The 15,349-nt window shown below is 42.3% G+C and overlaps 2 protein-coding genes and 1 long non-coding RNA gene across 3 annotated transcripts; 1 reads left to right on the top strand and 2 right to left on the bottom strand.

The window, feature by feature from the left end:
* The first annotated feature begins 15 nt into the window (after positions 1–15).
* LOC148295959 (uncharacterized) lies at positions 16–1,119 on the top strand. The gene is made up of 3 exons (XR_015834450.1): positions 16–166; positions 265–378; positions 690–1,119. It is a non-coding gene; the product is annotated as an uncharacterized LOC148295959 (long non-coding RNA).
* A 4,564-nt stretch (positions 1,120–5,683) lies between these two features.
* Positions 5,684–6,262, bottom strand: LOC148295958 (uncharacterized). The gene has a single exon (XM_088250657.1). It carries the CDS (start codon positions 6,260–6,262, stop codon positions 5,684–5,686), a length of 579 nt encoding a protein of 192 aa, XP_088106783.1.
* Positions 6,263–12,454: 6,192 nt separating this feature from the next.
* On the bottom strand, positions 12,455–14,689 carry LOC148295957 (7-deoxyloganetin glucosyltransferase-like). Its single transcript, XM_088249753.1, has 2 exons — positions 14,124–14,689; positions 12,455–14,023 (listed from the first exon to the last, which is right to left on the bottom strand). Exons 1-2 carry the CDS (start codon positions 14,650–14,652, stop codon positions 13,092–13,094), a joined length of 1,461 nt encoding a protein of 486 aa, XP_088105879.1. The 5' UTR covers positions 14,653–14,689; the 3' UTR covers positions 12,455–13,091.
* Between the last annotated feature and the right edge of the window lie 660 nt (positions 14,690–15,349).

Below are 15,349 nucleotides of genomic sequence, written 5' to 3'. Positions count from 1 at the left end.
CAATATTTGGCTTTGATGAAAATGCCCTGTTGATCTTTTTGTTGCCTTTTTTCCTACCATTCTCAGATCAACTAGCAACACTTCTAGCCAAGGAGAGAACACATTCACAAACCTACATTGGATGCATGAAGAAAGGACTAGTAATCACTGACCCTAAAATGAAATGGTATTAAAATTGTTATCAGAGCTTTTACCTTTGTGATTGATTTATTCTTTTTTTTATTTTTTTATATTTATGAATCCATCCATTAATTTATTATTCAGGTATGAGAAATCAGGACATCTAATTGGGAATGAATACTTTCGGCATGCTTATGGTCCTATATATGTTCTGTCTGCAGAGGTGGTTGCATCATTGGCAATTTCTAGAAATAGCAGGTCAGCCACATGTTCTGTATCTACTTTCTATATGTTAGTCATTGTTTCTTTCAATTATGGTTTTTGTCAATATATTTAATTTTTAGAACCTCCAATTATGTGAAACATGACTCAGGCTTTGGTTTTTGTAAAATTTGAATCTACCCTGCTCCTTCAATCCACTTTATTTGTGTTATGATAATGTAGATAGACAAAAGCTTATGTTATTTTCTAAAAGGCAAGCTGATGCAATTTTTCTTTTTTTGCTAATATTTGATAAGACCATATTCTTATGTTCTGGTATGTGATCCACATATCAATGTGACATGTAGGAACGTTATTGGTTGAGTTCGAGAATAAAAGCACTTAAAAGGTAGGCAAGGATGATCCTTCTTTTCTTGGAATAGTCCATACCCTTTGGCATTGCATTTGTTGAGTCATTTGGTGAAGGACTTGGGGTTAAACCACACCAGGTGCCTTGGATTCAGACGAAGGCAGGGTCATCCAAGAGATTGCGAGGACACAACTACGGCACCTTGAGTCACAGTATGCATACTTTTGTAGTGTACTGGTTGGACATTTGGCATGGCATAGTTTTGAATAGGTTGGGCAACAAAAGTTTTTGAACTCTACTGATGTAGGCAAACCTTTGTATATTTGGCTATTCTATTCAACATTGGTACTTTATATTTTTTAAGGATGGTGGCTGTATATCGATAAATCTTTGAGTATTTATATTAGTGTACTTTATAATTGTTATTACATTGTCAGTATCAATTAATTTTTTTAAGAATGAAAAATGTGCAGATTACAAAACAAAAGGCATTTGAAAGAAAGATATTTAATGGTGCATCAGCGCACAAAGAAATTGACAAACAATCAATTTTTATTTTTATTTTGTTTTGGTTAAGAACAATCCTGACAAATGTTTGGCCACTACTATCCAATCCTAAAACAATAATCCTGACAGAAAAAAAAAATTTAATACTGGCCATTTGTTTTGTCAGTAATAATCTAGAGTCACTTTATGACTTTGTGTCAAAGATGGACCTTTACTGACGAATAAGTTGCAAAAGTTCGTCAGTATTAGTAGTACTGACGGGACTTTTACTGACGACCCTCATTTTCGTCGCTGCACTCGTCAGGAAGCTATTACTGACGAATTTCCGCCAGTAAAGGGGTTTGTACTGACCATAGAGAGTTGCCAGGACAAGGGAAAATTGTAGTAGTGGTAGGATGCTTCTGGTCGTCGCCATGTGTCTCTCTTAGGACGCTCCTTATGGGCAACTGTATGACTATCCAGCCCCCCTTAGGAAATGGATAGGAACCTAGATACTTCCCTAGAAGCATGGAGACCTCCCTAAGGAAATTCCAAGCGCACCCTGCATCTCCCTGAGGATACTTCTTTGCGGGTTGCCTCTCCCGTATGACACTTCTAGTCATCGCCCTGCGTCTCCCTTAGGACGCTCCTTATGGGCAACTATTTTTTTTTTGGGTGGGCATTTGAGACACTCTAGAACTTCCAGCAGTTGTTTTTCTTTTTTACAATTGTGCGGTGCTCAGTCATTTGCTTGGAACTGAGCAGATAGGAGGAAACGTCATGGATAATATCTTCGAAGATGGTTAACAGTCCATTGTCGTGGAATTTCCTTTCCATTCATGGTGTCGAGTGTGTACCTTCCTCTGCCCCCGAACTGGCTGATCAAATAAGAACCCTCCCAGTTAGGGTTGATCTTCTTTGACCCTTATCTTGGTGCAGTGATGAAAGTCTTTCTTAGCACAAGATCGCCTGGTTGAAATTGTCTGACCTTAGCTCTTTTGTCGTAGTAGGATTTCAATTGTTTCTGATAGGAGGTGACTCAGATAATGGTCTTCTTGCGCTCACTCTCAAGTAAGTCAAGGTTGAGCCTCATTTGCTCGGAGTTCTGATCAACACTGCCCACCTCAAGACTTATGGAGGGGACAATGATGTGAGGAGGGATAATTGCTTCCGACTCATAGGTGAGGGAGAATGGGGTTTCTCCAGTCGATCTTCGTTTGGTGGTGCGATAAGCCCATAGTACTCCAGGGAGCTCATCCACCCATTTCCCCTCGGCGCCTTCTAACCTCTTCTTTAGGCAATCCAATATGATTTTGTTAGATGCCTCGGCCTGTGGATACCTTTGGGTGGACAGGTGTTGCTTGATCTTGTATTTTGCAAAGAAGGCGATGATCTGCTTGCCAATGAATTGTGAGCTATTATTGGTGACCACCGATTGCGAGCAGCTAAACCGGTAGATGATATTTCTCCAGATGAATCGTTCCACATCAGCTTCTTTGGTAGAGGCTAGAGCTTCGGCCTCAATCCATTTAGTAAAGTAGTCGGTGGCAACGATCATCAAGTCTTTCTTGGCGAGCGCCGATGGCAAGGGACCTCTTAGGTCAATGACCCATTGCATGAATGGCCATGGACTGTTCTGCGGATGGTAGACTTCGGTAGGCAGGTTAGGAACCGGTTTGTACCGCTGCCAGCGATCACATTTCTTTAGATATTCGGTGGAGTCATGGCGCATAGTAGGCTAGAAATAGCCTATGTTTAGAGCTTTCTGGGCAAGTGATCTGCCCCCAAAGTGGTTGCCACACTCACCATCTTAAATTTTGCAGAGAAGCTCAAGTGTTTGAGGGTATTTTATGCAGGTGAGATGAAGGCCGGAGTATGATTTGCAGATGAGCTTGTCGCCTTGCATGTAGTATCTTGTGGCCTTCTGCCGGACCTTCCTAGCTTTAGACTTGTCCGTTGGCAGATTTTCGTTCATCAAGTAGTCGATGATGGGGTCTTGCTAGCTGAGGTCCTCATCAATCTGCATTGTCTTGATAGACTATATTTCTTCGATGCTTGGTCGGTCAAGGTGTTTGACTGGGATGGAGCCACTACTACAAAAATTGAAATAGACGACGGGGAAACACCGTCGTCTTTTTTTTCTTTCAAACCGTCGTTAAATCGATCGTCATCTTTTTGAAAGTCAAACTACGACGGTAATTAACCGTCGTCTATTATATGTAAAAACGAAGGTTTTTAAAAGAACCGTTGTCTATTACATATAAAGACGACACTTTTTCTGAAAAAACGGTCATCTATTGAATGTAAAGACGACACTTTTTTTGAAAAAACCGTCTATTTAATGTAAAGACGACACTTTTTCTGAAAAAACCGTCGTTTATTATATCCAAAGACGTCTATTAAATCTAAAAAAGACGGTTTTGTTCCAAAAAATCGCCGTTTATTATCTGTAAAAATGATGTACTAATTTCATTTTAGATATCCTAAAAAATTATTTCTTTCATAAAACTTGAAGATTCAATTGTAATTACATTGTTTACCAATCTTGATTCCTACTATATCCATACAAAATACCATATTTATAACATTATAACCTATAATTACAGAATACCATATCCAAAGCATTAACCTATGGTTGTTGTATCTTCCACAATTTGTACTTGTTCTCCACATTCAGCTATCATCTTGGAGTAGTGTTCTAAGTCATCTTGGTCAAATGGATCTTATATTCTTCTAAGTTGCCTACCAACTGGGCCTTTGAGCTGCACTCGATATAAGCTGTAGTACCTATTTGCCATGTCATCTTACCTGAGCAATCAAAAACCACAATAAGATTACATTATCTTGCTGTCATCTTAACTAACAAAAAATATGCATCATCTATACAAGCATAAGCTTATGCAGGAAAAGTTCATTTGTAACACAATACAGAAGAACATTTTGACTAACTTAGAGTTGCTTTTGTGACGTGGATGGCGAGCTCACCAAGAAGGTGGGATGGAGATCTGTCATCGAACCTTAGGCGACATCGAAGACCAAATAAGATGTTCTAGGATATTCCCATCTCGCAAGGTCTCTAGATCTGTTTTCAAGGTCATCTTAACTAACAAAAAATATGCATCATCTATACAAGCATACGCTTATGCAGGAAAAGTTCATTTGTAACACAATACAGAAGAACATTTTGACTAACTTAGAGTTGCTTTTGTGACGTGGATGGCGAGAGCTCACCAAGAAGGCGCGATGGAAATCTGTCATCGAACCCCAGGCGACATCGAAGACCAGATCTGATGTTCTAGGATTTTCCCATCTCGTAAGGTCTCTAGATCTGTTTTCAAGGACATCGTCGTCGTTGACTGTGAATATGGCGTCGATGGAGGCTGGTGATGACTGATGCGAAGAACGATGGCGTTGACGGCGTCGCTGCGTCGATGGCGTTGACGGCGTCGCTGTGTCGATGGCGCCGATGGCTGGTAGGTACGTATGAGGAGTAGAAAGGTGAGAGATGGAGTGTTTCAGATAGCTCAGGAGGGTTTCAAGAAGAGAGGAGCTCAGGAGGTTTCAAGGAGGGAGAGATAAAGTTTTCAGAGACGGGGGAAAATCTGAAAATTTGTCGAGCGCGAATTCACTTAAGTGGCCTTTTTTAGCGTGTTTTAAAAGACGACGCTTGTTAATGAGAGATAAGGTTTTCAAAGACGGGGGAAAATTTGAAAATTTGTCGAGCGCGAATTCACTTAAGCGGCCTTTTTTTAGCGTGTTTTAAAAGACGATGCTTTTTATAAAAAAACCGTCATCTTTACATATAATAGACGACCCTTTTTAAAAAAAAACCGTCATCTTTACTTCATAATAGACGACCCTTTTTATAAAAAAAAACCGTCGTCTTTACTTCATAATAGACGACCATTTTTATATAAAAAAACTGTCGTCTTTACTTCATAATAGACCACCCTTTTCATAAAAAAACCTTCATCTTTACATATAATAGACGACTCTTTTTATATAAAAAAAAACCGTCATCTTTACATATAATAGACGACAGTTCTTTCAAAACAACCATGTCTTTACCAAAAAAAAGACACTTGATTTTTAAAAGATGACGCTTGTCATACCTGCTGTCGTTGTTTTTTGGTCAGATTTTAACTCTAAAGAAAACCTTTTTAATAAGACAACGCTTTTTTATTTGTGTGCGTCGTTATAAAAAAAAAATTCAATAGTACCTCCGTTTTTTAGTTGTTTAAGTCACTTATCCACGACAGTTTTTTGTTACCGTTGTCTTTTTTAAAACAACGACGGTTTTTTGTTCTACCATCGTCTTTTTCTGGTCGTCTTTTTCACTTTTTGTAGTAGTGAGCATCTGAATTGGGTTTCCAGTGCTAATCCTAGGCTTGCCAGTGCGTCAATATGTGTGTTCTCTGCTCGGGGCACTTGTTGGACTTTGTCAAGGTACAAGATCTTCCTTGGGTGATTCGCCATGTATTCACCTGAGGCTTGATTTGTGATCAGCTATAAATCTGAGTAGATGGCCAGCTTCTTGATTGATAGCTTATTTGCCAAGCGCAAGCCAGCGAGTAATGCCTCGTATTCTGCCTCGTTATTTGAGGCCGTGAAGCCATGCGTGATAGCTTGCTCTAACAGGGTTCCATTCGGGGTGATGATGACGACGCCAGCTCCAGCTCCTTTTTGGTTTGATGCTCTGTCTACGCCCAACTGCTTCATGTCTTTGGGTTGGCCAGGTTCAGTGGAGGTCCTGTCTGCTCTCGAACTTTCCTTCTTTTTGTTGACCAGCTTTTCTTCTTCGGCTGATAAGGTGAATTCTACGACAAAGTTTGCTAAAACCTGGGCTTTTATTGCAGTCTTTGACAGGTAGAGGAGGTCGTATTGGCTTAGCTCTATAGCCCACTTCATGAGTCGCTGGGAAGCGTCAGGGCTGTGAAAGATTGATCTCAAAGGGAAGTCGGTCATGATGATGACTCGGTGAGCCTGGTAGTAGGGTCGCAGCTTTCTCGCGAAAACTACAAGGGCCAAAATGAGCTTCTTTAATTTCAAGTAATGAGTCTCTGCATCGAGGAGAGCTTTTGACATGTAGAATACCAGATGTTAGGGCCCAGTTATTCTCATATGAGAGCTGAGCTAACGGCCGAATTAGACACTGCCAGGTACATGAACAAGTCTTCACCGAGAATTTACTTTGAGAGCAGGGGAGGTAAAGTGAGGTAAGTTTTTAGATTTTGGAAAGCTACTTCGCACTCCTCGTCCCACTTGTCTTTTTGTCCTTTCTTCAAAGCTTTGAAGATCTCGAGAGGAATTGGTTGAGGGTCGCTGCTCTACCCGTCAGACTTTGTATTTCCTTCATTGTGGAAGGTGACTTCATCTTGAGAATGGCTTTGATTTGTCAAGGTGACTTCATCAGGAGAGAAGTTGTGTCTCTTCTGCGCGACCGGCTTGTTGGCATGGTTGACATGGAACCGGTAGCAGATGTTGCTCGGGTCGATGTCGAGCATGTCAGATGGCGACCATGCGAACATGTCTTTGTTGTTCTATAGGAAGGTGGTCAGCTTCACTTTTTCGTCTGGGCTTAGGCGCGAGCCGATCCGTGCTTTTTTGTCTGGCTGGTCAGGATCTAAGGGTATTAGCTCGACGTCCTCTTCGGGTTTCCATCCTTCTTCAGGAGAGACCTCCTGACGGATTCCCTCGGCTTGGTCCTGATGCTTTGATTGCTAGAAGGGGTTACCTATTCCCTTTCCTTTCTAGCCAGAGATCTGGTTGTTCTACTCCCTTCAGATATGCCTGATTCACATGCAGGAACTGTGTTTGCTTGCTTTTCTTCAGCCCTTGAGCCGAGCATTTCCTCGCCATTGCCTGCTCGCTGTTGATCTGGCCGACACCGCCCCTAGGGATTGGGTAGCGGATTTTCTGATGTGTGGTGGAGGTGATGGCATTGATCTTGCCTATTCATGGTCTGCCCCAAATGACGTTGTAAGGTAAGACTTCATCAATGACCATGAATGTTTACGAGCTGATTACAGGTGGGGAGTAGACATCGAGATCTATTGTACCCACAGTAACCTTCATTGTGCCATTTAAGCCAGTCAGCGACCTAACTGATTTGTTGATCTTTGTCTCCAAGCTCATTTGCTGGATGACTGCCAATTGCAGAATATTGGCTGCGCTGCCCTTGTCTGCATGAATTCGGTCGACCATAGCCTGAGCGGCTAGAATGCCGATGACAAGGACACTGTTGTGTGGCATATCGAAGCCAACTAGATCTTTCTTTTGAAAGCCAATCATGGGATCGTTTTCTGTTGGTGGAAGGCGGGTCGAGATTTGGGAGATCATAGTGGCCTGTTTGATCTTCCTCTTCTTTTCTTTGCTGGTCAACCCAGACTCCTCGGAGTCAGCTAGGATTGTGTTAATCCTTATGACCTTCGGAGGTGGCTCCTTGGCGGTATCGCGGTCCTCAATTCGCTGAATGGCCTACTTCGCAATTAATTCTGTGCAGTGACCTTCTCTCACGAGTTCTTCGAGGTGTGCTTTCCAAACAAACCAGTTATTCATAGTGTGCCCGTGCGTCCCATGGAAGGCACAGTATTTCCTGGTATCCCTCTTGTCTGGATCTCCTTTCAAGGGCGACGGTCTTCTTACCCAAAGTTTGTCCTTCACTTGGGCTAAGATTTGATGTATGAGGGTGGAGAACTTGGTGTAGTTCTCTTCTGCCGTAGCGTTTCCTTGTGGGTGCGACCTACGTTTATCTTTGTTCCTGTTGTTAAACTTGTCGCTTCTTTGGCTTGCCCGTTTGGTTGGCTGATCTTCCTGCTTAGTAGACTTCTTCGTAGCGATTCGATCGTCATCATAGAGCACGTAGCGTTCCGTAGTCGCGAAGACCTCTGCCAGAGTCTGGCTATGAGTGATAGTCAGCTCGCGATATCAGTCGTGTTTAGCTGGAAGACTTTTCTTGAAAGCAAAGGATGCGATTCGATCATCACATCCTACAATGCTGGCCTTTTCTGCTTTGAATCTCTTGATGTAGTCTCGAAGGGATTCATCGGGCTTCTTGCGCAGGTTGTACAGGTGGTCAGGGTTCTTCTTTATCATCCGATAAGAAGTGTATTGTTTGGTGAAGACGTAAGCTAGCTCTTTCAAGCTGCTGGTCAACACGAATGGCAGGGTGTGGGACTAGTCTTGGGTTGCTCCTCGCAAGGTCATTGCAAACACCTTACACATCAGCGTGTCGTTGGCCATGTAGAGGATCATGACGCTTTTGAAGTGCTTTAGATGGCTCTCGGGATCGAAATCCCCTTTGAAATGCGTGAACGAAGGCGTTGAGAACCGCTTCGGGGTAGCAGCCTGCTCGATTTCGGCGGTGAGAGTCATAGAGTTTGCTTGGTCCACCTCCCTGTGTAGAGCATCTTCGAAATTTCTGCCAATCTTTAAATTTCAAAGTCGGTCGTTTATGAGCTTCTCGACATCTTTCGCGCGCATGGCTTTCTGATCACGTTGGTGACCTTCGTGATTCAGGCGGGGATGGTTGACTTGCAGAGGTTGACTTTCTTGGTTGCCCTGCTCGTGAGGTAGATTGGTGGATTGAGCTTGCGAAGATTCCTCCACGAGTTGTCATCGCGAGTTGGTTCTCGAGCCAGTTGGTGAGCATCGGTCATTGCATTCGTCATGCAATTGTTCATGGACTCGTGCCCCCCGTGAGCCCACCCTTGAATGGACACTTCTTTGCGGGCCCAAGCGAACGTGGATATTGGACTGTGGGCCCAACCTCTCGTGCACATTGGTCCTTAGATCTAACCTTGAACGGATTGTCGACCGACTCAAAGTACGACTTGCAGATGTCTGTGTCTCTTCAGCACGACCTCATTCTCTCCCTTGCCCATTTGTCCCTGTCCGACTAGTCTGTGATCTCTCAAGATGCTCGCCAGTATGCTCGCTGATCCTTTTCTCCTTGCCACAGTCTCCAAGGTCAGGGCCTTGATTCAAGTTGATCTGCCTGAGTAGTTAGCCAATTAGATTGTTTTGGTCGTTGACCGTCTGCACAAGTTGATTAACCTGTGAATTAAGGCCCGCTTGACTGCGTAGGTCGAGAAGAGAGGTGTGGATCGGGCCCAATGACATATGGGCTAGGGCTCCATTAGATGCATACACGGGTGCATACATCAAGTGTGGTTGCAAAGGAGGGAACGAATGGATTTGCTCCAAGATGGCGATGTCGCTTGGCCCTTGCGGTGGCAAGGTGGAGGAGGCCACGGGGCCATGGTTTGGTGCAGCCGAGAGTGGTGCGGCAATTCCAGCCTCTATTTGGTGGTTCACGGGGGTGATTTGCAGCTGCAAGAAGCTGTCCCCACGGTTTGGTGGCTGTCCGGTTGCTACAATAGTTGTTTTGAGAGGTTGTGAGGCCTCTGAAGGTGGTTGGATGACAGGGGCAGCCACCAGGGGCTGCTGGAACTCGCTAGGGGCCTGCTGGGAAGCGTTGGCAGCCGTGGGAATCTGCTGCAAAATGCTGGCAGCAGCTGTACCTCGCTGTGGCAGCGAGGTTTTGGTAGTTCCGGAGTGCGCCGTGGCAGTGATTTTGCTCCTAGGGCGTTTGCTTCCAACCATTTTTGTGTGGAAGGCTTCGGAGGATTGGAAAATGGATTTGGAGCACGCTTTGAGTATTATTTCTCGCTCTCAATGAAAGCACCAATTTGTGGGAGCGATTTTTGTCCCACAAGCATATTCAATCGAGATTCCTCCTTCCTCTTTGTCATCTTTTTCTCCCTGCAAAATAAATCGGAATAAGAGGACCACACCCGAGGGGGTGTTGGGCAAAGGCCCTCCGATGCCCAAGTTAGTTTAATTGATTCGTAGAGAAACAATAGCTAAAAAGGGTACGGAGATGTATGTAGAGTGTGAACCAGGTGGCCGGAGCCGTGTGTGAGAGAGAAAGAATTATGGTGGCTAGGGTTTGTGAGAGGGAATTTCTGCAGAGTTTCATATAGGATTTTAGACGTACCTTAACCCTTGTGCGTAGCCATCTATTTATAGGGGCCTCGAAGGCTAGGGTTTCAGAAGAATAATTCCACATATGGAAAGAAATTATTCTTCCCTGATTTGGTGAGATTGGTGTAATTAGGGATTTTATTTAAATCAAATCCTTAATTAAGGCAAGAATCAAATAAATCTCAATTAAATAAGGTAACTCCCAATAAATTGAGTAACTCCCAATTATGTCAAATAATTCCCAAATTGATTGGCTTAATTATTTGACCTATAATCTGAGATATTTTGCTTCTACAACACTTGACAACAAGAGAGGAACTTGTTTCAGTTATTCTACGTCCGAGGGTCCTAAACTTGTTTTATGGCCACCAACTTTGGATATGTTGTAGTGAACAGAAAATTGAGCAACATTCAAGAAACAACCTTGGACATCTGAGCAAGGGAAATCGACTCGCAGGAGTGAGTAAGGTGCTGTAGAGTTAAAACAGCAGAACAAAGGACTTACTGACCTTGAACAAGGTTTCAAATGGTTAGAGAACTACAATTGCTGTGAATTTCGGATACGTAATAGTTCTCTAATGAAGGAACAGCTCATATGAAGAAACTGTTTTGAATGATCAATAGAAATTGACATGCAAGAAAGAATTCGAGCCTACATCAATACAGCAGACAGGAATGAGCAGGCAACACTTCAACACGCTTTGAGATGACTACACTTCTTAGATTAAACTCCAATTTTGACAGACTATAGCCAAGACATAGATAAACAACTTTAATGAAAGGAATGGAGCCATTAGATCAAAGGAAGGCCACATGCAAGAGTGAATAAGGGCACACTAGAGTGAAATCAGCAAACAGAACGAAAGTGAAGACTAGTCTAACCTTGAACACGATTTGAGGTAGATAGACATCTCCAATGGCCTTGCAATTGTGATATGTCATAGCTGTTGAACAGAGGAACAAGTTTGATGAATACTATTTCACCAAAAGAATAGTGGAAAATAGACATTGAAGGCCAAACCCGAGCCTTACGCAGAGAATCAGGCTGTGACGAACAGCTTGTACTCAAACTGCGTTTTAGGTATCTAAACTTCTTCGTTTGGGCTAAGGTTCGGATATTTGGTAGACAACAGAAAACGGAGCAACAATCATGAAGGAGCCTTTGCAATCGGAGCAAGAAATATCAATATGCAAGAGTGAGTAAGGTGTTGTACAATCAGGATAGTATATCACTAGCTAAGCTTGAACAGGGTTTCGGATGGTTATAGATCTCCAATAGCTGGGAATTTTGGGAATGCTATAGTTCTCTAACAGAATTACAACTCTTATGAAGGAAGATTTGTCGAAGAAGCAATAGACATTGACATGCATGGGGTAATCAGAGCCTTCATCAACAAAGTAGATAAGAATGAGCAAGTGACATTACAACACGGTTTTAGCTTACTATATTTCTGGGATGAAACTCAAATTTTGATAGTTTATAGTTGAGATATATAAAAACAACTTTCATGAAGGGCGAGATGTCATTAGAGTATGAGAAAGCTACTTTCAATAGTGATTAAGTCGACAATAGAGTGTAACCAGCAGATAGAAAGAAAGAGGGTAACTAGTCTAACCTTGGACAGACTTTCAGATGGTTAACAAACTTGAATGGCTCTCAAATTTGGATATATTAGAGATCTCAACCTTAGGAACAAAGTTTATGAAGACAGAAACACCAAACGAGGAACAGCAACGGCCATGCAAAGCCAGACCCGTGCCTTACCCAGAGCACCAGTCTCTACTGAACAGCCTCCCCTCAAACTGAGTTGTAGGTGTCTAGATTTATTTGACTTGGCTCACTTTTGGATATGTTCTAGTCGACTCGCAGATGAACAAGTCTGAAGAAGGGACGATTTCGGTTTGAGCTTAGGAAGTGGATGTTTTGGACCTGTAAACAGGTCTGTAGGGTTTTGATGAGGTTCTGACGGGTTTGGGAATTATGATGAGTTTGTGGGACTCTATGTGGGGGAATGAAGAGAATATTTGTGGGACTTGAACTGACCAGACTTGGAACTCATCAAATACAGGAGTGGGAAGATCTGACTTGGTGTATATTAAATTTTGACTTCTCCCAAATTACGATTGTGCCATTGCACTTCTATAGATCACAACTTTCTCGATAAAACTCTGATTTGAGTCCACTAGGTGTCTACGAACTCGTATCGATGCACTCTACGCAACGGTACTACTAAAATCCCCAAATTCTTTCCCGAACAAAAATTCAACTGTTATAAAATTATCTTTTACTTGAATATTTTAATAATGAAATATTAATTTAGGATTGGGTTATCACACATACAAGTGCAATTACAACTTTTAACTCTCACGAGTAAAATAAAATACAAATAGACACTGCAACAAGCACTAAAATCAACACCGAAACTGCAAACAAAATACACGAAATCAAAAGCAGCAACCCAAGTTGACAAAAGATCTGCAAAGCAACCAACAGAGGCAGCAAAGAAGTCCCAAAGCAACTTGAAAATTGACAACTCCGGATCTGCAAAAAAGAAAACCGAAAAACCAAAAGAGCCAGTCACACAATCCCAGCCTAGAACTGCGAGGAAGGGAAGCAGCAAAAGGAAAGGAGGGACAAGGAGGAAGGGCGGGTGAGATGCAGAGGGGACGGGTATAAGAGAGGGAGGAGAGGGGAGAAAGATGGGGAGAAGAAAAGAGGAGAGGAAAGGGGAAGAGCTGGGAAAGGAGTAGGGGAGGGGATGAGGGGACGATAGGAGAGGAGAAGGGATCGAGGGAGGAGGGGGAACCAGCCACCGACCCCCAAAGGGGGCGGCGGCTGCTGTAGGTTCCTAAGGTTTTTTCTCTCTTCAGACTAGAGAGAGAAGAGAGGCCTAATGGTACGCAGGGTTAAAACTTTAATGAAAATAATCTAGTTTTTTCTTAAGATCACTTGATTCACTAAATTGTCTAAGTTTGTGGATGAAGAACCATGTGGACTGGTGGCTTCTTCTGCTATTTTCTTCCACTCCATGACCTTATTTTTCATTTTCTTACCCTTCTCTCCTTCCATTAACTCTTTAACAAGCTTCTCTACTTGGTCTCTCTTGACATCATTGTTGATCTCCAAGCCAATTCCCCATTCATTGCAAACATAGTAACAGTTTGTTTGTTGGTCTGCAAAAAATGGCCAACAAAGCATAGGCACTCCTGCACACAAACTCTCAATGGTTGAATTCCAACCGCCGTGTGTCAAAAACCCTCCGACTGATGGGTCGTTAAGGACTTGCTCTTGTGGGCACCAACTTGCTATTAGACCTCTTTCCTTTGTTTCAGCTACAAACTCAGGTGGCAAAATTGCTGATTCACCAACAACCAAATCAGGCCTAATTACCCAAAAGAAAGGAAGCTTACTATTCGCAAGTCCCCATCCAAACTCAACAAGTTGTTGTGGTGTCAGGACTGCCATGCTGCCAAAATTCACATACACAACTGAATTTGGTGCCTTGGATTTTAGCCATTCGAGGCATTCAGTTTCTTCTTTCCATAAACTGTATCCAATATGCTTCAAAGGGTCTTCTGGTAATTGATTGAGAAGTAATTGGTCAGGGCCAATGGCATAAACAAGTGGAAGCATAGATGCCAAAGCATTCAAAACATCTGGCTCCAATGCGTCAAAAGTATGAAGCACAACTGCTGAAGCTTTATGAACTCTTTCAATTGATTCCAAGGACAAGTTAAACACGAAGTCATTGGGATCTGTAGTTCGAAAATTCGCCGGTAGATCCCTCAAACGAATACCTTTCATTCCTGGAATCCAATCTATTACCTTGTCCAAGAAGCCATTTGTCAAACAGCTCTCATCTACATAATTAACACCCAAAGTAAGATTTAATTAGAGAAAAGCTTCATTTGTTAATAAATAATATCATACAAATAATTCCTTAAAAAACCTTTATTTCACCTTTGAGGGGCGCAAGACCTTTTTCCACCAAAGCAGGGTATTGCTTATAGCCCATGAAGCTGCATGCAGCAATAGTAAACAAAAGCACTATAGGAACTCCAATTTCTTCTGCAGCTGTGGTTGTGAATGGCATGAAACCATCTGAAACAATGCAAGTCACTGGAGGATTGATATCACTGTTGGAAGTTGATCTGTCATTGAGTTTCATAAGGAGGTCTCGAAACGGGGCCAAGAGTTTGTTGTTGATGGAATCAGAGACCAAAGAGACATCTTGGGTTGCATCTTGATCTGAACCAGCTGGAAGGCCATCAGGAATAGTTTCGAATCGAAAATCGGGCAACCCGTCAAGGGAGTTGGGTCCAAGAGATTTAAGAAAGCGGTTGTGGTTGAACTCTGTGTTGACAAAGGTTACATGAACACCTCTATGGTGGAGGAGCTTTGCAAATTTGAGGTTTGCCTTTATATGACTTTGAGCTGGAGCTGGAACACAAACAACATGAGGTTTATTAGCTGCCGCCTTGGAACCCATCTGGCTTAGATTATATTTTGTGTTTGTGTTTGCTGCTTATGTAGATTATGTGTGTGTATGTGTTTGTTGCTTATGTAGTCTCTCTTAAAGTGGTGGAGTGGCCAATATCAAATTGAATACATGTTGCATTATTATTTTTATTATTTGCTTCACTTTTCCCTTTAGACTTGCGGAGTACGCATATTCGGGTATGGGTGGTCAAATTATAAAGTATTGACAACAAGTATCGATTACTTGTCTTGCCCCCCAGACAACTAAATAGAGTGCGTAGACCGATCGAATATTAAAATTAAAAAAGCGAAAAAAAGGAAGAAGAAAAATCTTACCAGTCAAACAACTAAATGAAGTGCGTAGACCGATGGTCCATCGGCGAATGATGCATCAGAGGTATAAAAATAGAGGGTAGATTTGTGGTGGCGGATGAGGATTTTGTTAATATGAGAGCATATACAAATACATTCTCAGTGAAAAAGTCACTTGATTTGCAGACCAGCACCAGTGATCTTAAGTTCGAACCCCATGTCACTTGATAATGTGTGTGAGAAACTTCCTTCTCTCTTGTACTATGGACTATCGATTATATTTTAAAAAAAGTTGAGTGGATTAGAAATAATTGGGCTTTGGGCTAAATTGATGAATGCTTTTTTTTTTTTTTTCTTAAAAAAATAATAATTTATATTTGCGTTATTTAGTGGGC

The sequence above is a fragment of the Prunus avium genome, chromosome 3 (assembly GCF_965620075.1).
Source record: "Prunus avium chromosome 3, drPruAviu1.hap1.1, whole genome shotgun sequence".
Classification (NCBI taxonomy): domain Eukaryota; kingdom Viridiplantae; phylum Streptophyta; class Magnoliopsida; order Rosales; family Rosaceae; genus Prunus; species Prunus avium.
Note: the sequence above shows the minus strand (reverse complement) of the source record. Positions and strands in the feature narration are given on the sequence as shown.

What these genes read in the sequence shown, in the direction of transcription:
- LOC148295958 (XM_088250657.1), bottom strand. Translation starts at nt 6,262, where the DNA reads ATGTCAAAAGCTCTCCTCGATGCAGAGACTCATTACTTGAAATTAAAG.
- LOC148295957 (XM_088249753.1), bottom strand. Translation starts at nt 14,652, where the DNA reads ATGGGTTCCAAGGCGGCAGCTAATAAACCTCATGTTGTTTGTGTTCCA. An exon ending in AGGTCTTGCGCCCCTCAAAG is followed by an intron (nt 14,024 to 14,123) that starts GTGAAATAAAGG and finishes TTAATTATGTAG; the next exon opens with ATGAGAGCTGTTTGACAAAT.